At 40.2% G+C, this 23895-nt stretch overlaps 1 protein-coding gene across 2 annotated transcripts; it reads left to right on the top strand.

The window, feature by feature from the left end:
• The first annotated feature begins 7416 nt into the window (after positions 1-7416).
• On the top strand, positions 7417-21911 carry clint1a (clathrin interactor 1a). Of its 2 annotated transcripts, none has more exons than XM_014977106.2 (12): positions 7417-7596; positions 11851-11955; positions 12935-13031; positions 13183-13291; positions 14632-14796; positions 14918-15104; positions 15663-15879; positions 15992-16082; positions 17334-17399; positions 17835-18127; positions 19479-19671; positions 19787-21911. In XM_014977106.2, the coding sequence occupies exons 1-12, from the start codon at positions 7556-7558 to the stop codon at positions 20080-20082; spliced, it is 1860 nt and encodes a 619-aa protein (XP_014832592.2). In that variant the 5' UTR covers positions 7417-7555; the 3' UTR covers positions 20083-21911. The 2 variants fall into 2 exon arrangements, with proteins under 2 accessions (XP_014832592.2, XP_014832591.2); XM_014977105.2 differs by having other exon boundaries at positions 7418-7596; positions 17832-18127.
• The last annotated feature ends 1984 nt before the right edge of the window (positions 21912-23895 follow it).

Raw genomic sequence — 23895 nt, 5'->3', positions numbered from 1 at the left:
CTTCTGCTGCATTCTACAGCTATGGGCCTTCTGAATGTGCCTCCACTAGCTTTGCACTCTTGGAGACTCATTTTATCAATTATTTTACGCAAGAATTGGCAGAAAGGTGTTCCTTGGTCTTCGTGGAGCTGTTTGTTCTCTGATGTTCTCTAACAAACCTCTGAGGTCTTCAGAGAACAGCTGTCAGATTAGATTACACCCAGGTAGAGTCCTGTTTTTTTACTAATTAGTTGAATTCTGAAGCCAATTGGTTGCAGTGGGACCTCTGCTGCGTTCCAGTTACCTGGGAAGCGGGAACTCAGAGCTGGGTCAGACCCGAGGTAACAGTGTTCTAGTTATAGAGTCTGGACGTCAACATGGCGACGCCCGTATAAACATTGTTAGCAATCGCTCTTACAAACATCATTTTAAGTTTTACTCTCCATACGCAAACACCACTTTTGTAGTTCCAGGCGCAACTTGTCTCTTTGACTTCACTCTTACACGCGTGTCTTGTACAATAACAAATGCTTCCACCACGTCTTGCTGCTGCCGATGCGAGGAGTGGCCATGTTGAAACGCAAAGACCGGCCACCTTTCAAGTCGTACCTGGAGGTAGGCAGAGTTGCTTCCGGTTTCCCGGCGGGATATCCGGCTTCGGGAGGGCATTCCGGTTGATTTATTTTCGACCGGTGAAGTCGGAATTTTCTAGTTCCAAGTGAGAACGGGATGCAACATTTTACTGGAGAGTCAGGGTAGACAAGGGACTGGCTTTGAGGGTTCTTTTGAAATCAACAGGGAGAAGGCAAATGGCAGCCAAGTCAAAATTATTTGAAAGGAGTTAAATATTTCTTACATTTAATTGTGAAATAAGTAAAATAAACTAAAAAAAAAATCATCCATGACAGTAGGAGTCTCCAATTCCAAAAGTCTCTTCCTACCTCACTGCATGGGATGCATCCACTGCTGCTGCTTCCTGGCTGTTCTGGCGTCTCATCCAGCCTCCCCATCAGGAAGGAGGGTCGTCTGCTCCACTTGCACCTCTTCTCCTTTAAGAAACTCCGCACTTGGTGAGCTGCTACTTCATTAGTTGTGCAGTTTCCGCAGGAGCTTCTCATCGGGTTGTAGTCCATTATCAAGAAAAACAACAACATTCACATGAAACACACACACACACAAAATATAAGCATGCAGATAAAAATGTCTACTGTGTGGCATCAGACTAAAGGGGATCGAATCCAAATCCCTTCATATTTTTGTAAATATTAAATGCACCATGTCATGTTCTTTCCAATGCACAGTCTGCTCTGTCCTGGTTCTGCAACGTTAAAATCCCATCAAAAATATAATTGAGCCCTGTGGTTGTACAAAATGTGGAAAAAGTCCACTACTTTTCGCAAGACACAATAGAGTTGACGGAAACGGTTTACCTCTCTATTCACCGTTGTGCTGCATGCCCTCTAAAGCCCTCTGCTCTGTCCCATTTCTTCCATTGCCTCGGGTCCTTTTTGACACCCCTGGCATGTTAATGGGCCAAGCAGAGACACTGTCCTTGAGATTCTCACTTTGGCTCATTTTCATACCCCCCTAATGCACAGATTTATAACCTGTGCTGCTTCCAGCTCCAGATGTTTTGTTCTGGTTTTTTACTCTCTGTAATTGCTAATTCAATCTGGCTGTAAAGGAGCAGATGCTCCAGAGCGTATACCTGTGCGGCTCTTTGCTCCGCGTGTGCGCGCGGACAATGCTCCATGCATAAAAAAACGACAGGATTTAACGCCACACCTCCCCCCCCCACCCCTGACTCATAAATATAAGCCGTCACAATTATGCCAAAACTCTCTCCTCGCTCCCCCCTGACCCCCACAACGCATCATGGAATGACACGCCAGCCACTTTTTGACTTTTAAAGAATCGCACGCCGGCATTAACTTCCATTACACACTGCATTACCGCCACTCTTAAATCAAGCCCTCAGGTTTCATGCTTTAGCAATACTGACAAATTAACTCTGGAGGTTCAAACTGTGGTGCACGCCTTCGCACAATGTTTTATCATCCTCCGTCCCCCCCGCCCACCACCACCCACCGTTTTTTTTTGTTTTTTTTTTGTTTTCTTTCAGCGGGAAAGTGTCGATCCACTCCGCTTTAGAAAGAAAAATAAACAGACTGGTTATCCGCAGGAATGTGAATGCTACTTTAGTCCCATTAAGAACATCTGTGTGTGTGGCTTGAGATCACAGCGGTTTGTCTGTGCGACTTTGAACTTGTGTCAAGCCTACTCATTGTTTTAGCATGCTCCATCCCAACGCGCCGTGCCAGATACACTCTGTGCACTCGCAAAAAAAAAGAAAAAAAAAGACTGTCCCGTGCACACACCCGCACATTTACATGAAAAGAAAAAACCTCCACATTAAAAGGTGCGCACCCAGCCTATCAGTCCCCCTCTCTGCTCACATGCCCACACACACTCTCTCCACGGTGGACCTGTCATGTGTCATGGAGACAGGGGTCAGATACTGTGTGATGTGTGTGGGGGTTATATCGCTTGGGAAAAGGACTAAAGATCTTACTGGGGTTGAGAGAGGGCCAACAATAACAGCTTGAAATATAACAGCAACCAAGGAGCCCTCACACTGACAGGAGGAAAGCTGGGCCCCAGCGAGCGGCTCCACACATCAGAAGCTCCTCCATGCACAGGCACAGGGACGGGTGGGATAGCTAATTCATAGCTAATGTGCAAAACAAAGAGCATTGTTTTGTAATGACCTTGTAAAAATGGCAAAAAGAGAGAGGGAGAGACACAGAGACTGAGAGAGAGAGCTCCTAGTGTTTGGAGAGATTGAAAGCACATGTTTGCAGAGAAAGAAGGAATAGCAGAGCTGTGTGGGGCTGCAGCTTTTCTGTGCGCATTCCCGAATCAAAAAGATGTTCAGACCGCATCTGTCATGGGAGCATCAGCCATGTAAACACACACCCTTGACTTCTAGCGGTTGTTCTGACGGACACATACACACACACTGGTTTGTGGAAACAGGGAAAGCTGAACAAGTTGCCACCTTTGATCCCAGAGAAGCCAGAGTGCCACCTAGTGCTGATTAAGGTCCCAGAACAAGATTCCTTTTCACTCTCACCTTTTCAGCTCCTTCAGTCGAAAACTCATTATTACGGACAGTTTTGAACTTAGCAATCGACGATCAACTGATCCAGCAGGACAATGAGTGGGGGAAGGTTGCATTTCCTTGCAGGAGTAATCATCCGGCCCCTGAAGCTTGTTTACATTTTGTCCAACTACAAAAAAAAAAAAAAAAGTTAAATGCTTTTATGTAATACAGCAATGCAAAGTGGAGAAGTGGGCTGAACTGGATAAATGGTTTTCAAATTTGTACTACCCAAACATTAAATACATTTTAAAAAATCTGGAAAGTGCCAATGCACTCAACCAGTTTTAGTTTTAGTTGCAACTGCTTCTGCAAATCTTTTAGTATACAGCTCTACAAAACTTTGCACATCTAGAGACTTCATTGTCTTTATTACAAAGCAGTTCGATCTCAGGCAGCCTGGATCTCGAGGACCTGTCCCACACTTTGTTGTCGTGTTATTTATGCATGATGAACTGAACAGTGCTCTATGATTTGGTCAAAGCTTGAGATATCATTTTATAACCTGATCCTTAAACGTTTCCACAACTTTAGTCCTGATCCATCTGGGGTGGTCCTTAGTGGTCACGGTCCTCTTTATTCTACAAGATTCAAAAAGGCATTCCCAGGAGAGCTGCATTTATTTCTGGTATAATAATATACACATTTCAACTATATTTTCTTTTTTTTTTCAACTTCTGCATTTGGAGGTATCAGTGTAAAGGGGAATAAATATGCTATGCATTTCATCCCACCACCCCATATTATTATCTGTATAAATGATTGGAAATATGTTTTTGAACTTCACAATTACGCACTACTCTGTGTTGGTCTCTATGTTAATTTCCAATAAGATACACATACATTTTCATTTGTGAAGTGGAACATGTGGAAAGGTTCTCAAGGTATTAATACTTTTGTGAGATGCAGTAAGCGTAGATACAAATGAAGGAGGAATGGCATTGTTCCAATCACAAAAATATATATAATTAGGATCTTTGGGAGTTTCTACTGCAAAAGTCTTTTCCTTCTTCCTCCTGGATATGAAATTTATCCAAGTTTTCCAAGATTAACTTCATTATGTTGTTTAAGATTTCACTTCACTTCTTCCCCTTTCACTGGATCTCAAACAAAACCTAAAAAAAACCCCCCCATCAAACTCACCTCTATACGCACACACACACACACGCACGCGCCACCATAAATCAGCGTACACAATCCTGATCTTTAAGGACATGAATGTTTTTCAATCAAAGCTCTGATTGAATGCTTTGCCGTCCTCAGCACTCACATACTCACAGACACACACTTACTGTTGACAGAGAGTGTCTTGAGCAACATCATTTACCACTTAGGCCCCTCCCTTAGGACCGTGCCATCCCTAATGCGCGGCGGATACGTTGATAGCTCTGGTTTCTGTCGAGAAGTGCACGTCAATCAACGGCTCGCGTCAACGTCACGGAGGCAAAGTGTTCCTGAAAGATCTTTTAACTGAGTGCGTCTCCATCCATCCTCTTCCAGCCAACACCCACAAAAGAAAAAAAAAGAAAAAAAAAAAAAACACTCACACATGCACAAACACAACCATTTCCATCTAGGCAATCACTTCTCCCAGAGTTCTTCTTTTTGGACGTGTAACAGTAATTGAGGTTTCTCCCCAGGGTACGGTGCATTCTGGGCCGTTAAGTGCTGTTTCTTGTTGTTTTTTTCCTCAGATGGCTTGTATTTTGGCTATTGTGTTGTTCCTTCCCGCTCTTCCGCCGAAGTGTAAGCAATGGGCCGTATTTACATGTATCATTAGAGAACAGAAACCCTGTCGAATGTAGGGCATCTGAGGGCTTATTTTACCCTCTGGAATACCAATCAATAAAACAAAGAGTCTTAATACTTTTTTTTTCTTTTTTGCACAAATCCAGCCACAAGAGAATAATAAAAAAAAAAGATAAATAAATAAAGCGACCACTGCTGGGGGATTAAACTCTAAAAGTAACACAGACGAAGCTCGGATTGATCTTATCAACAACCCACCCAAAAGTTTTATCAGAACACACACACACACACGCACACCCCCCCCCACACACACACACACACACACACACACACACACACACATATATATATATATATATATATATATATAAAATATATAAAACTCGACACTCAGCCATTCAAGGGTGCGAAGGTGCCGCTCTGACCTCCTTGCTCATGACATCGGGCCTGGCTTGAGCACACTCTGTGACCTTTCTGGCCGTTGATGACGTTGTCTGTCCAGAAGAGGGAGTGATTGATCTGGATTGACACAAACAGCAAGTGCCCTGCCCGGCCTGTCACACAGCATCACTGGGTCACTGTAGCATGGCTGAATGCCGGATGAGGAGGGACGGCGTGCACACTCGGGGTGGTGACCTGCTGACTGTGATGTGGGATTACAGTCCTGGGGCGGCTGGGACATATTTGGACAAAAAAAATAAATAAAAATCTTTTTGGGGGGCGGAGGGTGGGGGGGGATGCATGTCACTGTCTCAAGTGAAAACTGTAATCAACGTACAGGCAGAGGACAATGCTGTGCGAATGCAAGAGTTTACAAGGACAGGTGGGCATGCTCACTATTTTAGGAATAAACATATGTTAGTGAATACATGAACCATTTTAACATCCTGGTAAAACAAAACTATTTTCACTTTGCAAACATTCAAATGATGTGATTTAATTCTGACAAATTATTATATTGCTGTTTTGAGATAACTGTTAAGTAGTATAACGGTAATGGTATAATAATGCAAGGGCACATTCTCAGAGATCAATAATGTTTAAATTCTAATGGCCATTTAACTCTGGAACTGGAAGACATTTTAAATATCCAAAAAAGGAAAAAAAAAGACAGAAACAACAAACAAAAAGAATTATAAAGTCTCTGTAAACAAAATTGTCCTTCAAAAGAAGGGATAGTTGAGACCGATGCACCAGAATGAAGACATTTGGGCTCCAGTTTTTGGTAGAAAGTGAAAGAAAAGAGAAAAACAATAAATCGTGCAAATGGAAATTATTGAGCTCCTTTTATTTCATTATCCAATTAATTGAGTTGTTGCTTATGGCAACAGATCTAGATGGACTATAAAAATAAAAACAATAAACTAAAATAAAAAAAGTTTCTTGTTCTGGTATCAGTTTTTTTTAAAAACAGTTTTCAAGTATCATAATGTAACTACGTCACAAAAAAATCAACCCAATATTTTACATTTAACATAATTATTAGGTTGTTTTGCATATTTAAGTTCAATCATTTGTTTAAAGCAATTAAAAATAAATTCATTCTCTTTTACTCAACAGCTTATGTACATTTTTTCCAATTATGTTTCTCTGGATTCCTTTTCTGTGTGTTTTTGAGGTCTCTGGTTATCAAATTTCATGCTTTGTTAAAGATTGTAAACTGGAATCTGGACTTTGACTAGACCAGACCATTCCAACATAAAGCATTGCTTATCTATCGGGTTCTGAAAGCAATCTGTTGCATTCAATACTTTTAGTTGTATCAGAGTAAAGATGAGGGCTGAATACAAATTTATATAATCCTTTTTTTAAAAAATAAATAAGTGAATGAATAAATAAAATAAAAGGCTGAAAACGAAGTTTTCCATTAGCATAGATAAAATATAATACTTTATAGTTTTTATATTGTGAGGCACAGCAAAATTAATGGGGTTCCCCTGGAACCACCATGCACCACAGAATTAAGAACATAGAAAAGTAAAAAAGAAAAAAAAACACATAAGGTAACAAAGAGAAAATCAAAATAAAAAGGAGGTATTTTAATTTGTATGCAACACAGTTTTTAAAATGTGCACTAAGAAATTTAGGTCAATAAGCACATTGAAGCTGAAGTTTGTGGTTGTAAAATGTTTGAAAACAGCTAAGTTGCAGTTTTAACATTTATAATGCCAAGAAACAACAGACACACTGAAATTTATCAAATTTATCAGACAAAGTCGAGACTTGGATACAAACTATCACCCGAAAGAAAATCACGTTATATATGTACTCATAAATTTAGTACTGTAATAAGTTTACAGGTATTTGCTCTGCCTACTCTTTTCTCTTATCCCCTCCCAACGTGAACTTTTTGTGTCAGGACGTTCTGCCTGGTAAAACTTTAGGAAATTGGCAGCTTTAGTCGCTTAAATGTTATCTATTTAAGTTATTGTTTGTCGCCCATTATAAACTACAACTCCAATGCTGCTCTGGACAGTTTCGATGACGTTACAAGGGCATTTCATTTCTCACAGTAACCTTTCCTGTTTGCCTGGCGCATTTGCGCCTCCTGTCTAGATAGAGGAGGTGAGGAATAGTTTACTTTTCAGAGTTCAAGGTTTGGTTTCGGTGCTCGTCCGGTGTGAAGGGTTTTTACCGAGGCATTAAGCCCCTTTTCACATAGTCAAGATGCTGAACATGTGGAAAGTGCGGGAACTGGTTGACAAAGCGTGAGTATATATTGATTGTTTTGAGTTTATTTGGTGTCATTTGTGCCTGAAGTCTACCTGTTTGAAAGAGACACGTACCCAAAACTTTGACGTCACGTCACTCTAACAAGTTAGCTAGCCTGAACGCTACTACCGATTTAAGTGACTTTTACGACTACTGTTGGTGTCAATATGGTTATTTGACATTTTTGTTGAGCTCTTTGTTTGCTTCTAGTGGCGACTGTAGTATTGAGCTACGAGTTATTTGGGTCGTTCTCGTGCTTTCTTCGAAAGTGCAAGCTAACTTGCGTAGCTAACAAGCTAATTATGTAGCTCACTGGGTTAGCCAGCTAAGCTAGTTTGACAGCACTTCGGCATTCAATTCAATAAGGACTTTTAAAGGCTCAACCCATGTCCTATCTGCTGCTTTTTAGTTTCCCTTGGTTTGAAATGTATTTAAATGGCTTTATTTTTTGTCACTTTGTGGTTTATCGTATTTGTAGCCGAGTTTTCTCATCGCTACTGTAGCTAGACTGTGAATTATAATGGTTTATCATTGAATCATTACACAACCAACTCGCTTGTTGACGCCTGTTCAGGGAGTTGAATCGGTCAAAGCCATAAACAATTCAAAGTTCTCTATTGCCCAAACTGTATTTAAACGGATTATTGATCGAGTAGTGTACATATTTTGTTACCTATATTGTGTGATTACTTTTGTTTCACGATTTTTTTTAGTTATTACGGTGGTCACGTATTAAGGTTTAAAACCAGTTCAATTCAGGTTTTTATGTAGTGTAAACAAATTTCATCTGAAGATACTTTGACCCAATTTATGTACAGAGCTATACAATCAAATCAGTCCAATCTTGTAAAAGGAAAAAGACTCAAATTAAGTTCCATAAATTCAAATTCAGTCCTATTTGTAGATGCATAATAGTTTAGTTTATAGCCTAATCCTAATTTATAGTTTAGATATTTGTATTGAGTCACTTACCTTGCAATTATTCCTAATCCTGAACAAACATGTGGTGACGCTGGATGGTTCATTGTAAAAACAATTCCTCTGTAATTTAGGCTCCTAAGTTTATATTAAAATATGTAACCAGCAATAACAACAATTAGCTTATTTTCCTAATTTTACTTAGATGTTGCCATGATATAAGGGACATTTCAAGAATGTCCTATTTGTCTCTGGTTTTGCATCTAAAATAAAGTGGCTTGTGTAAGTTTCATTCAGCCAGAAAGTCACATTTGTTACTGCAGAATATAAAGTTTAATGGCCTAAAACATCTATGGAGAACAGCTGGTCTTGTATTTTATTGTTCCTCAGTTTCCCCCAAAAACAATTTTCTTTCATTTTTTTAAAGTAAGCATTTGTGATGAATCTCTGAAATGAAATTCTTATATTAAACTTTAAATTACCTCCAAATTTAGTTGTGCAGTGGATCTTGTTGCTAGAATTGCATCTGCTTACACAAGGAAATCAGGTGACTTGTGTTATATTTCTTTTGAAGGGGTTTTATTCATGATTGAAAACATGAGCTAATTAATGTAAGTCATACAAATCTACCAGGCATAAGTAAATGAGCAACTTTTGTTTTCAGGCTGAAAATAATTTTTTCCCCTCTTTCAGAAAACAAAGGCTAATGAAAGATTTTTCCTAATATGTTTACTTTATTACCACAGATATGCAAAGGTTGCATCATGACTGATCAAGGCACTGAACCAAAAAATGACTGCTGCAGACCAGTCCTAACATATATAATTAAAGCATCTTCTTTTAACACTCGTTCGCCTTTAAAAACGTCTCCGAATTTTGTTTTGGAATATTTGATTCATGCCAGAGCGTTTACAATTCATGACCTTGCTGTGTTTGCAGCTCATTAGTGGACACCCAGTTGATTTCTTAAGAACATAAATTTCTTTTGAGTCAAATGTTTTTAGTTCGGTTTACAACATAATTAATCTAGTACTTGCTAAGTCACCTGAGCTAACAGTAGTTGAATGCATTTAGAAAAAATTGATTTTTTTTCATGAGTTAGTAGAAGTGCCATGAAAGGCCAGCAATTTGGTTCTTTTACTGTTCCGCCTGTCAGCACTAAAGTTGGGCAACATCTCATTCTGCTTTGCGCCGTAATTTGTTTAGAGCTGCTGGCTGAACAAAGCGTGGTGTGCTGTCCTGTGCTCTGAGCTGTATTAGGGTATTGCACAACATTTCCTCCCTTCAAAGGTTTAATTTTGCAAACCCAGACAATAGAATGCTATTGAGTCTACTGAAGACTTTTATTCTCGTGGATGCACTCGCCTTCCTGGAGTGTGACCTCGTGTAAAACATCTTGTTTGTTAGTAGATGTCAGGGGAAGAGAAACGGGGGCATTGAAACCGACTAAGGTAGTTTCCTTCATGCTGACTTTTCTCTCGTTTAACAAAACGATTAAAGTCATGTCACCAAGCTTGAGTCATTTACGTAAACCCAGGCAGCACCTTGTTTTTTGTTGACAGATTAAAAACTCACTCAAGTCCTCTGCCAACAGCCAGGAAGGCGTTTTGCTCTGCGCTGCGGCAGCGGAAATCTGCGTTCTGATGTGTCACCCTGGAAGCATCAGAACTTATGTTTGATCTCACAGATAGCAAGGAGAGCAGCCACCTCAGCGAAGACAGAAAAATGTTGCATCATACTCTTGTTGTGTGTCTCTCAATTTCAACCAGGAACCAAAATTTATATATTTTCATTTTTCTGAGTTATTCAAGCTGTATGCAGGTTGTAACTTGGACAGTAATGCAGCGGCGTCACCATGTTATTGTATGTGGAACATAATCTAACCCACAGATCTTTTGCTGATGGTAGAAAAATATGTTGCAGTTTTAACATTACCTGTTTCTTATTGCGTATATGTGTTGTTCTTTTTTATATATAAAAAGCTGGTTAGGTGGTTCTTCTCAGTTCAAGTGTTGCAGTCAGCCTCTTGTGTACCAGCTGTGGTTTTAACAGAGCCTGATGTCAGTAAGCGTAATTGCCGATCTTTACGTTTCCACACCCTAGTTATCAGACTTTGACGACAGCCACTTCTTTTATTTTTATTTAAGAAAATGTAGTGACTGTCAGTGTGCAGCAATAGATGCTTTATTTCTCTGTGCTCCTTTGAGGTGATTAGGAAGGTTACAGCTTGTCTGGAAACTTTTCTGAATTAAAGTTTGGTCACTAAATTGTAAGACATTTCAACATTTACTTAACATTAAATGTTAAGTAAATGTTGACTTTAAGACTGACTTTAATTACTTTGCCCAAACTAGCATGGTTGTAAAATAGTTTACTGAATAAAATTGACGTGATCCTAACAAAGTCTAAATTTAAAGCCATGCAGCATAAAGCTCTGTGAATTCTAGACAAAGTGTGTTTAGAGCTTCTTGATGCGCCACAAGATTCAGATTGTTTGTTGGCCGTACCTGTAATGAAGCTTTGACAGGCCTTGTTATTGGAGATCTTTTTATTATTATTATTATTATAAATGATAGTTTGTGGCGTACAGACAGCAGTGCTCTGGAAGTGAATATAGAGCTCCATGTGTTGCAAACGATGCTCAAATTAAGATGACATGCTTGTATTTATTTATTTATTTATTTTTGTAAAAAAAAAAAATCTACGAAGTCTTTTTGCCAGGTGCTGTCCTATATTGAGTTTATCAGGTGTTAATGCACCATATCTATGCCCAGATGTTTCGGGCTTTTAAAGCATTCTGTCCCAGAAAGGCATTTTGTTTGACGTTCCTGCATGCTTTGTGAATGTTTGCTTTCTCCATGTTTTGCAGCTTCAGAAATGATCTTCATATGTTCGACTTGTTTAGTACACATTTCATTGAAAGACAATTGTTTTTGCTATAATCCCATATAAAATTGAAGCACTTCTATCGTTTTTGTTTTGCTGCACTGCAAAAATAGCTGTAGTCTTTATGTTTTCTCTTTGCACTTGTTCTTTCCACAGGTACTTATTGGGTTTTAGAATAGAGCTTATCCTCAGTCAGTCCAGCCATGTTTTACTCATTAACATGTTCTGTTTACTTTCTATAGTACGTTGAGTTTGAGTTTCCATTAGCTCGTCTTCCCCCTCATTTCTGATTTCCTCGTGGCGGTTTTTGTTTTAGGGACCAAAGTGTGGGTGTGGCCATCACTGAAAGACCTTTTGTCTTTTATTGTCTGTGTTGTGGTTTCAGCTGTGGCCACCAAGACTCATGTTTTTTTTTCTTTGTTGTTTAATTGATTGAATATATATAGAACCAATGTGGTGATGAACTACTCAGAGGTGGAGTCTAAAGTCAGAGAAGCTACCAATGACGATCCCTGGGGACCATCAGGGCAGCTAATGACTGAAATTTCAAGGTAAGAAAAAGCAGCAGACGTCATGATCTCTGCACCCTTAGGAGCCTCTTAAAGAGACTTATTGTTTCCTTTTCTTAATGCTTTTGTTTTGAGTGTACCCTCATTAAATTTGTGGTCCTTCTCACTAAACTCTGTCTCCAGCATTGCATATTCTTCCCAGGAAGAACCAGCACTGGTTTGGTTGTTTATGAAATTACCCTGGAATTGTGTTCACGAACGATTTACTCTCTCTGTGCAGCATGCATGTTGTAAATGAAGCTGAGAATAATTCATCATTTCTTATGAATGGATGCAGTTGATCTTTTAGTACAGTTACTACATAACATCAATTTAATAACTCACTCTCCCTTGTTGGGTCATCTGGACAAACAGACAGATTTGAAAAGAATATATTGTATTCAGTTTTTTCTTGACCAAATTGAGAAATGCATTTCCTGTTTTTGTTATTTTTTTAATGACAAAAATATATTCATCTTGATAACTGGGAAACATAAATCCCACAATTATAAAGTAGTCGATTCACTTGGAAACTAAACAATTCTGCATCGATTTAATGTGATTTGTTTACTTCGGGTAAAAGTTGACTGAATTGTTTATTAATATTGTCTGGAAATTTAGATTTGTGCAGTTGTGCTTTTTAATTGTTTTGAGAGAGGATTTTGCAACACAAAAAAACTAATATTACTCTCTTTGACTTGCTAATGTTCCAGGTAGACAAAATCAGAACGTTTTGCAGTACATTACATTTAGCGCTAATGCTAATTTATAGTTTAAATTTGGTAAGAACAGGACCAGAAAGCAAACATTCAGTTCGTCGAAGCCCAACTCAAACCGATATGTCTTTGTATTTCCTTTTATTCAGCACAAATGCAAATAGATTTGCATTACCTGAAATAACTTTGTCTTTCATCTCAACGTAAACATTTGTTAGTTAAAGACTGTTGACTTCCTCTTATCCTTTGTGTGGTTGTGTAAACAGAGCCACCTTCATGTATGAGCAGTTCCCAGAGGTAATGAACATGCTGTGGGGCCGCATGTTGAGGGACAACAAGAAGAACTGGAGGAGAGTCTATAAGGTTTGGAGCCTCGCACAAACACAGAGCTCTAGTTCAAACCTAGTGATGGACTCCTGAGTGCTCTTTTCATTTAAAGAGTTATCTTGACAAATCGGTTGGTTTTGTGAGATTTTGATTAATCAGTAATTCTTTTTTTTTTTTTTTTTCATAGTCCCTGCTATTGTTGGCACATCTAATCAGGAATGGGTCAGAAAGGGTTGTAACCAGTACCAGAGAACATCAGTATGACCTGAGATCGCTGGAAAGTTATCACTTTGTGGGTAAGGTGTAGTTTCATTGTTTCTCGCTTGTTATGCTTTTTTGTTATTATTGTTTTGATTCGTGTTGTTTATCAAATGGGAAAAATGGATTTTGGAGTTTGAAATGTATTAAAGCAGTTTATTTGGATTCTGTTCTCCCTGTATCAAAACATGTTTAACAATAAATTAGGGCTGAAACGATTCCTCGAATGATTCGAGTACCTCGATTACTAAAATTCCTCGAGGAAAATTTACCTGCCTCGAAGCTTCGTTAATTTATGTCTTATTAGTTAGCGCACCGTGTTCCGGCCGGGACTTCATTTGCGTTGCGCGGAGCTCTCACTTCCGCCTCTGAGTTGTTGACAAAAGCTAAGTCTCAGCGGCATAAAGTCCAATCTTCAAGATTGGCCCGTGGGGATTTTATTGATTGATGATAATGCCCGACTTTTTATCGTTTTTGGGGAACCAATAAGCATCCTTAAAATGACTGGGGGAATGCCTGGAGTACGGCAGCATTTCTCCTCCGGGGCTGCTGGTTGAAAGCGAACGGCGGGAAGAGCGCTGAGGTGAGCGGATAGCCTGAACAGGGCGGGCGGCTGAGTAGCTGATGCTTACCGTGGAAATGTAGCTTTACCGACGAACCGCACAATAAATTTCATATCCCGGTCTGAAGAAACGGGTGGCGGAGCGCATCGTACATGGCTGGTAGATGAGTTTCTGAGTGTGACCAGTGAAGGTGTCGTAAATATCCCGTATTGCTTCCCCCCGTGTTCGTCCCCTAGTCTAACGGTTCGTCAGTCCGCTGGTCTATTTCCTCCACCCCATCTTACGTTCGTTCATTCGCCCTCTCCTCCCACTCCAGGCGGCATTTCCCGTATTTTCAAACCCAAAGCGTGACAGGTTAGGTGGCAAGGTGAGTTTAATTAATCTATTAAACTCACTGACGATGAATACATAAACTAAAAGCTGGATTGTAGACATTTTTTATAAGCATATTTGTGAGCCTGCCTCTTTGTTATTAAATTCAATATAATTTCAGATTTTTCTATAACTTTTCTTCTGGTTAACTTAGAAAGTGAGCTATTATTGTTACAGGTTAGTTTTCTAAACTACAAAAAAGCAACTGTTGGGGATGCTCAAATATGAAAAATTGGACTGATATTGATATCTGATAGTAACACCAGTATTATGCCAGATTTACCAATATTTCATTTTAGAATTTTTTTTATCCGATTACTCGATTAATCGTAAGAATAATCGATAGATTACTCGATTACTAAAATATTCGTTTACAACAGCCCTACAATAAATTTTGTGTTTTTTTTTTAATTCTTTTTTTCTTGTCTTCAATCTGTTACTAGACGAGAATGGGAAGGATCAAGGAGTAAATGTTCGTCAGAAGGTGAAGGAGCTCATAGAATTTGTTCAGGACGACGACAGACTGAGGGAAGAACGGAAAAAGGCAAAAAAGAACAAAGACAAGTACGTCGGCGTTTCCTCTGACAGTATGGGATTTCGAGGTTACTGTAAGTAACACCGTTCTGTTTCTGAATGATTTTTTTTCTTTTAAATATTTTTGAAAAAATAAATGCCTGAAAATTAAAGTATTCTTTTAGTTTACGTGCCGTAATGTTTTTTTCTCATCAGCGGGGGACAGGTACGACTCCAGTGGTGAAAGCCGTGCAAAGTGGGACGATGACTGGGAGAAGAATAAAGGACCTTTCCCCTTCAGTGAAAAGCTGGGGGAGATAAGTGACAAAATCGGCAGCACCATTGACGATACGATAAGCAGGTTTAGGAAGAAGGACAGAGACGACTCCCCAGATCGGTTCAGGTACAAGAAAGCTTGAAGTTATTATTATCAAAGAAAACAAAAAAAGGAAGGAGATTTCTACCTGAATTTATAAGAAAAAAAAACCCACTGCGCCGTTGCTCAGTGGTTACATTCCTGTTTTCATGTAAAGTGAAGTTGGCTCAAAACTCGATCAATAAAAGATGGAGGGAAGTATATGAATCTCAAGTGAGGATAATGCACTTTCAGGGGAAGAAAGGAAATGTTCTTCAAACTTTGTCTCTGAAGCATCTCCTGCCTCCTTGATTGGTCTCCCTTTAGAAAATTGTTTTCAAACTCAAGACCTCAGAGCAGCAGTACAGAAACTACAGGATGAGATCTGAAAATCCCTATCCATGAATTATTTACATCATGAGTAAAATCGGATCAACCGGAGTTACCAGACATGCTGAAGAACGCATCATCTCTTTCTCACTTCAATAAATTAGAATACCAGTGTTTGTGTGCAATAATTTAATCAGTTGTCTGCAGTTTAATCTAGCTCAAAAAGTTATCCAAGTTCATAAAACAGCCTTTTTTTTTTTCTTTCTCTTCCTGCAGTGACAACGAGGAGGACCGGGATCGTTCTTCGTACAACGGCCAGTCAAAAAGAGAGTTTAAAGACGAAGAGGAGACTGTTACAACCAAGAGCGTACAAATCGTCCAGGCAACCGAGACGACAGCAACACGGAAGAGAGGAGTACCGTCCAGAAAAGTGGACCTGGGGGCCGCAGCCCACTACACGGGAGACCAGAGCCCAGATACCACTGCCAAACAGGTAGCAACTGCACAGCTGACCTGAAGAAATTAGTTATTTGAAAAAATGTTTTTGTTTTGGATCTGTGGTCACGTCTTCATCCTACAAATGCAACATTTTTTTTTTCATCCAGACCCAGCCAGCTGCAGCGCCCCAACCTGCCAGTACAGGCCTGGCTGATCTCCTGATGGTGGACACCACGCCCAGCCAGCCTGCTGCCACAGGTATAACACCACATCCAGGATGCCTCCTTAAAAAGCCTTAACTTCTTGCTTCTAAAATCAAGGCCTTAAAATGGCTTAAATTTTGTCGTGACAGCGCAATTAATCTAATATTCTCATATGTGGTGTTGTTTTTTTTTCTTATGGGACATTTCTGTCAGACAAAAGTTTCAGTCAGATGCAAACTATTGCATTGCGTTCTGTGACTCAAGGCACTTGAGGCTAACAGAAACTAGCCGCTAACATGGCTTTCTAGCTAGCTTTTTTGCATTTATCGTGGGTTATGGACTCATCGCAACTCACTCCGAGTGAAACTTAACACACGCGATGCGACAAAAATTAAACATTTTTTAGAATTTGTTAAAAATGCACATGTTGCTAGCCCACATGTGCATGTCTGTGTGCGAATGAACGTGTGGGTTAAGGCTGTAGAGATTCATATGCAGTGTGAGAAGCACAAAGCTGCTGCCAAGAGCCACAAACAGACCCTAGAAATTTCAATTTAAAAGCATAGAAAAAATTTCACAATTTTTCCTATGCTGGACTGCGATGGACTGGAGATCCGTCCAGGGTGTAACCCGCCTCTCACCCACTGACAGCTGGAGATGGACACCAGCACCAGTGGGATAAGGGTGTAAGGAAATGGATGGATCTGTGCTATGCTATGCTATACTTAATGGTAACACAGCTGGATCCTCCAATCGTCTTTTGTATCCATAGTTTTTTCAGTCTTAAATTTAATTAAATTTGCTGAAACCTGCAAGACACCCTGACATCATGCATATTGTGGAATGTCACGGGTGATGGTGAACTATTTTGTGAAACATTTTGTTATTCATGAGCTCCTTTCTCCATGTTAAAAGAAAATTGAATGGATTCCAAGCAGAGAAACCAGTCACGCCTGCACTTCCACTAGTAACCTCCAGTAAGTCCTGGACTAACCTGATTAAGACGTCTCGCGGTAGCTGCAGGAGCACAGGAGACCCGGCTGGAAGTGATGACGCCCAGCTGCTGATGCTAGGCTTCAGGTTTGGGGGAAGGAGATGATCTATAGGAACTAAGTACACCAGATGTTTTCTCGAGGAGTCCCTGGTGAATGAAGAGGTTGGGAGCACTGAACAGATGTTTGGGCTCCTCCACCTGTCCTCCCTCCACCCACTTCTGACACCTCAACACTGAAGGAATGCTAACTAAACAAGATTGACACCTGGAATTTACCTGTTTAAAACTTTATTTTTTTATTTTTCGCCGTAGATCTTTTCGGTGGATTTGCTGACTTCAACTCACCTGCTGCCTCAACTGGACAGGTCTCAGGATCTGGTATGTTTTAAGAGTTTTCTTTCTTCTTTTTCTTTTTTTATATCCTTGGAGTAAGCTGTCCTGTTGCAGCCATGCTGCTAGAATATTCAGGAATATGTTGGGAGGCAGCCCTGGCCATATGGAGCCTGCTACCTGCTCTGCATAATAAGAACAGACACACATCAACTCCTGTTATGGATGACAAGGAGACGGGGACAGGAGAAGAAGTTGGTGGAGGTGGGGGGAGGAACTCTATGAAAGACAACAAGCTGGGCTAGTTTAATGAAAATTTTAAACATAGCTCCAGTGGTCACTGAAAATGTTCTGGATAAAGAGAAAACATGGCTCAAATTTGACTTTTACCCCTTCTTGTGAAAACAGGTTCAGCTCCAATAATAAATGATCATCTAGTTGGGAAAAATCAAACGTATTGTTTTTCTCATGTGTCTGCAGCAGCAGTCTCCAGCCCCAATGGAGACTTTGGCGAGTGGAATGCTTTTCCTGGAGGCCAGATTCCAGCATCTGCTCAGAGTCCTGAAAACAGTGGAAGTGACCTTTTTGGAGCCATGGCAACAGCTTCCCCTACAGCACCGACCCCGGTGGCGGCGGCAGCCCCGGCTCCCGCCTCGGCAGATCTGTTTGACTTGATGGGACCGTCTCAGACCCTCACTTCTTCCCAGAGCCTCAACTTTAGCATGAGCAGCACACAGACAATGAGCACCAACATCATGCCGCAGCCAGTGTCACAGGTTTGCCTGCACTCAGCCGAACGTGGAAAACTCATAAAATGGAGCAGGATTTTGCCGCACACTGGCGATATTCTACTTTTCTCTTGCCTACAAAAATATATCTAACTTTTGTGTTTGTCTGGTCATGAAAACAACAGACGACCACGGGTTGGAAAATAAAGAAGCACCACCCATCACTGATGTAAAACGAAAGCCATCAAACGTCTAGTGACATGTCTGTCAGGCAGCCGTCTGCAGACCTGAGCAGATAGCCCAGATAATTAAATGGCTAATATCAGTATTTATTTTCATAACATTGTACAACAAATTGCTGTTTTCCTGCTGATAATTTAACTGTTAGTATTTCAGAAACAGAAATCATTACAATAAGGTAGATGTGTTGTGTAAATACAGTAACATTGTGGTATATGTAATATTGGCATACCTGCTAAATTACCGTAAGTCAAAGAACATTACTGACTACTATAATGATTCAAAATACATGCAATTATCTGGTTTTCTGAAATACTTTGAATTACGTTTTATAACATTCCCCAACTTCTTAAGGAAGAAGTAAAATATGAACAAGTTGGTTATGTGCTGATTCTGAAATGGAAGATTGGCAAACACCTTAAAAGAAAATGAACCCATTGAAAGAAAGAAACTGATAAGACGGAATCAATCCTCCACTAATGATGTTTACTTATTGATTCTGTAATTTATAGTTCTTTGCTGAAGGCATCTTTAAGCTAGCCTAATTATTAGAGAATTATCTTGTGTTGACCTTCATGCTGGTAGGGCGTTAACATCACCAGATGTTCATTTCTCCAGCTAACCACCCACTTCTCTTGCTATCTCTTATCAGAATGAAACAGGAGTTTGAAAAACATTACAAATTTAACAACAGCTCTTACATGTCGACCATATTTTTTTGAGTTAAAAGGGTGACCTACTTAAAACTCAGTTTCGCTGCTCTGACGCCCACGCCACCCGTTTGGGCAGATTGCGTGGGGGTTAAGTGGGTCACACTGAAGGTTTTAGACCTTTTAAAGCAGTGTTTCCCAACCCTGGTCCTCGAGGCACACTGCCCTGCATGTTTTAGAAATTTCCCTGTTTTAATGCGCCTCATTCAGTTGATTGCAGTTCAGCAAAGACCTGCTAATTGAAATCACCTGTGCTGAAGCAAGGAAACACCTAAAACATGCAGGGCAGTATGCCTTGAGGACCAGGGTTGGGAAACACTGTTTTAAAGTATGAAACTGCAAATTTCCATCTTAGATTTTTCAGTGTTGGATCTTTTAACTCTTCTGACTGTGGGTTAAGGCAAGAATTGGCTTGTTTCAGCATTTCGTGTGTTCTTTCTTTATACTAGCCCGTCCCTAACATGGGCGGTCCTCTGCAGCCACAGCCCATGCAGCCAGGAATGGCCTCACAAGGCCCTGGAGCCAAAGCGTCCCTTCCTTCCACTTGGTCCGATCACTCGGTTAACATCAGCCTGGACTTTCTGGGGCCTGGCATGCAGCCTCCCAAGCCCAGCCAGCCCAGCCTCAACACCCTCCAGCAAGGTGAGCCGAACCAGCAGCAAGCGTAATCACTTTGTCTCTTCTCAAGTCTCCATGTCGTTCAGAAGTGTCTCAAAATGTAGCACTTGTACTTACTTCTGTCTTTTGGGATTCCCAGGCCATCAGCCGGCTCCCAACATGCTCACCCAGGGATTTTCCAGTATGAATCTTGGACCTACACCTGTCAGACCTCCTGCTAATGCTATGATGCAGCCTGGAGCGGGGATGGGGATGGGAATGGGGATGGTTCCTAACCAGGGCATGATGGGGATGGGCATGAACATGGGGATGCCACAGGGAGGTATGACCATGGGAATGCCTGGCGGAATGGGAATGGGGATGGGAATGCACCCTGCAATGGTCCAACAGCCCAAACACGACGCCTTTGCTGACTTTGGCAACTTCGGAAAGTGATGGAACCAGAGAGTGGAGATTACCGGTAATGGAGGCAGTCTCTTGCCGTCCATGGGTGAAGGATCATCATGAGCTCCAAACAAAGAGTACTTGAAAAAAATGTCAACTATCATATTAACACCCTGCCATCTCCCTATTTCTTTCTTTTTTTTTTAACAATTCTGTAGTGATGTGGATCTAAATGAATGTGCGATGATTGAACCAATAGACGTCAAGATGGTGTGCCTTGTTCGATTTATTATTCAGTGAGACGACAGTGCCACTGAGAAAATGTCAGGGGGATTTGCTTTATAACCTCAATCACACAAAATCAGAGTAGCAGAAATAAATGTATATTAATAGCTCCATTTGTTAAATAACTATCTAATGATTCATTTGGATAACATGATCAGCTATTTTCACCTTAATATGTCAAAGAATGTCAAGTTACCTCTTTGTTTCTCTTTGGTTTTTTTTCTTCTTTGGTCTCTGTCTTCCTATGACGTGTAAATAGAAATCTGGAGCCCTTGCAATAAGTTATGAAGTTCACTGAGAGGCAGCGAAAATGTGACGAGTTGCATCATACAGACCAAATCTGATATGAATCGAGATCTATCGCAAAGCACATGTGAATGCATTCTCTTTGTACATATGTGTCCACACTCCAAATGTGGCTTTAAGTGTTACAGTTGGGGGGTAATTATTATTAATTGTTTGCAGTGAAAAGTTGTTAATTCAAGGAACGTCTCCTTTTGGTAAAGTGTAATTTGTGGCCTTTCTTATTAGAAGATATCTATATATATTTTACTTATGAAGAATATTATAATCAGTTTGCGTCCAAGCGAGATAATCAATAAAAACTGCCTCATGTAAGGGGGGAGGGTGATGAAGGGTATGGGATTTTTATTACAACTGTTTTTTTTTTCCTCCTTCCCCTCAGCAGATACAATGAGACTCTGCCACACACACAAGATAAAATAGTTTTACTCTGTTTTGTCCCGTGCACCTTTTTTTTTTTTTCTTTTAATTGTGTCCGAACTATTCAGGCCAGTGATAGCTTCAGTTCCAAACACACAAACGTATTCTCTCAGCACCTCAGGTGTTAACGTAAGCTGTTAAGACTGTAAGATGCATCTATGCGAAACGTCGACCATTCATTCGTTTGTTTTGGTGGTATATAGTGCCTTTCGTCACTGTTCTTGCACATTCTTGCGACGGCCTCGGATGAGTTTTTAACGTCACAACAATCGCCGGTGCAAGCTGGTGTGTTTTGCGACTCGTCGGGTACAGGTTAAAGGAGGACGAGGAACTTTTCAAGCGAATTCAGCTGCTGTTAGTTTGTGTTAACATGTGAACACGGTTGGTCCTAAGTGATTCCAAGTGCCTGCCGATTAGCTGCCTCCGGACCCTTGCTAATGAGTGATAATCAAAATTGAACTGCGCCGGCTGGACCTTTCCTTTTGTTTGTATCTGAGATAAATAATTCAACAACAGAAGAAGGCAGTAGCCTCTGAGGAGGATTCAACCTGTGCTTTCTGACTCTCCTTAAGGGCTCAAGCAGCTGAGCGCAGTAACACATAGAAGCCTTGCGTTGATGTCTGAAGCATTAAAATGACCAAAATCTGTTTGCTGTTTTTTCTAATGTATATCAGAAATTGTTTTATGCATTTTGTTTTCTACTTTAAATCATTTTTTTGGTCCTCTTTTTAAAATGGGATTGTTACTGAAACACTAGTATATGCAAATGTACAAGAGACCCTCTGAGAAAATGAGATCTTGCATTTACTCCCATTCTGATTTGATTTGAACGTCAAGATTCCTTATGGACAACATTAAACAGTTGATTTAAATTTGTTAATGATGTGTGTTATTTGGTGTGCTGTGTCATTAGCCTCATTCAAAAATGCTTCAAGCAGCAAAAGTGAAGCCAACACATTTGGCTTCTAAATTGAGTTTAGTTAATGCGAGTTAAACTTTATTGTTTGAGCTAATAAAGAGATGGGAGGGGGCTGCTGTGAATGACTGCCAAACGTATTACATTGCAGGTAACCTAAATTTGCAATGGATTTTATTTGGGACAGCTGGATAGGCAGAACTTGTGTGGTATAAAACTCAGATTAATATATGAGGAGAAAGTAAAAGTTTTTTTGTGTGAAAATGCAGGGTTTGTGTAAGTTTCACCATCTCAAATTTAAGACTTTTTAAGAAAATCCATAGAAATTTGCAAACTTTGTCCAACCAAATGGCGATAAGTCCTCACTTAGCCCTGATAGACGCGCTAGGTAGCTAACAATATGTTAGCAGTGAGTTACTGAAGGCATTAACTGTGAATCACAGAACGTTATGAAGATGTCTGCATGTGACTGAAACTTTTGCCTGACAGAACATTTAAGTGAGAAAAAGAAAATATATATACAAGATTAAGTAGTTCTGTGATTTAAGGCCAACTTGCCTTTCAGAATTGAATTTAAGGCATTTTAAGACCTTATCTTCAGATACATGAATTTAAGACTTTAATGTAATGTATTGGGTACTTTTGTAATCCTTGAAGTCAGAATTAAAATGGCGAAAGTCGAAGCTTACCGAGCAGCCCTTAGCTCAGTGTCACATTGACTGTAAAGGCAATGTAGTTAAAGCTGCAGATATAAACCATTAGAACCTCAGCAGATAGTGGTATTTGTGAACGTGTCCTTTTGTGTTTGAATGCAGAAAATGGAGAGAAGTGTTGTCTGTATATACTGCTAAAGCTAGCCACCGAAAAGAAGCGCAAAATCCAACACATTGTTCCGTCTTGGAGGAGGGTGAGCTCTGAGTGATGCGCAGCGTCAGTGTCGTGCCACACAATGTTGGGACAAAAAGTTGAATTTTAGTTTAACCTGACCAGAGTAACCTCTTCCATATGTTTAACAGTTGCTTTCTTGCTACTCTTCCATGAAGGACAGCTTTGTGGAATGCTGACTACTGGTTGTTCTGACTACTGGTTGTTCTGTCAACAGATTTTCACACTTGAATCCCGAGCCTATCGGCTGCTTCTCTGACGCATCCTGTCAGCTTTGCAGTTTCCCTTTTCATATAACAGATATCGTTTTATAGCCTGGAGCTCTTTTGAACTTCTCCACAACTTTCTCCCTGCTGTGTCCCTCAGTCTTCTTTCATTGGACAGTTGAGCACTATTATATAAAACTGCAAACATATATCTACGATAACATAAAGTGATAAAGGTTTGAGTGTAATTACCGCACGTGGAAGATTGACGCAGTTAGAAAAGAAACTCCACTTAAAACTTCAATCCAAAAAAAAAAAAAATGTTTAAATACTCCAGTTTCTTGTAGCGAGAAGGACGGCCTGATTTCTCTGGTGTAACGCAGAGGACACAGATAGCTCGATCTAATTTTGGGTCAATTTACAATCAGCGCTGTGCCCTTCTTATATTGTGTCAAGATTTGTTTGAGCACACTTGTGTGACAAACACGGCTTGCATTAAACAATTGACCCCGTTTTCCCTCTCTGGAGAGGCTCGCTAAATGGGCTACACTAATAATATTCTGATACATTACATGAAGTGTAACGGTATATACAGTAGATGAACAAAAATCTAAACTAATGATAGGATGTGCCCCACTTGTGACTGAAAATAAAACGGAATAAGGGTCAATTAATCTCCGCAGACAAAATAAAGAGAAACCCAAATAGGAAAAGTTGCAGAACTGCAGACGCGGTCGCGACAAACATCCGCTCAGTGCCACTTATCATCCGAAATAAACCTCTGTCATTTAAAAGGAAAGCGGGTGGTGGGAGGGGGGGGAGAAAACTGCAACATCTTTACAACTTCCA

The sequence above is a fragment of the Poecilia mexicana genome, unplaced genomic scaffold, assembly GCF_051168715.1.
Source record: "Poecilia mexicana isolate PSO_F unplaced genomic scaffold, ASM5116871v1 scaffold_10, whole genome shotgun sequence".
In the NCBI taxonomy this organism is placed as follows: domain Eukaryota; kingdom Metazoa; phylum Chordata; class Actinopteri; order Cyprinodontiformes; family Poeciliidae; genus Poecilia; species Poecilia mexicana.
This window is presented reverse-complemented; position numbering and strand designations above follow the sequence as displayed.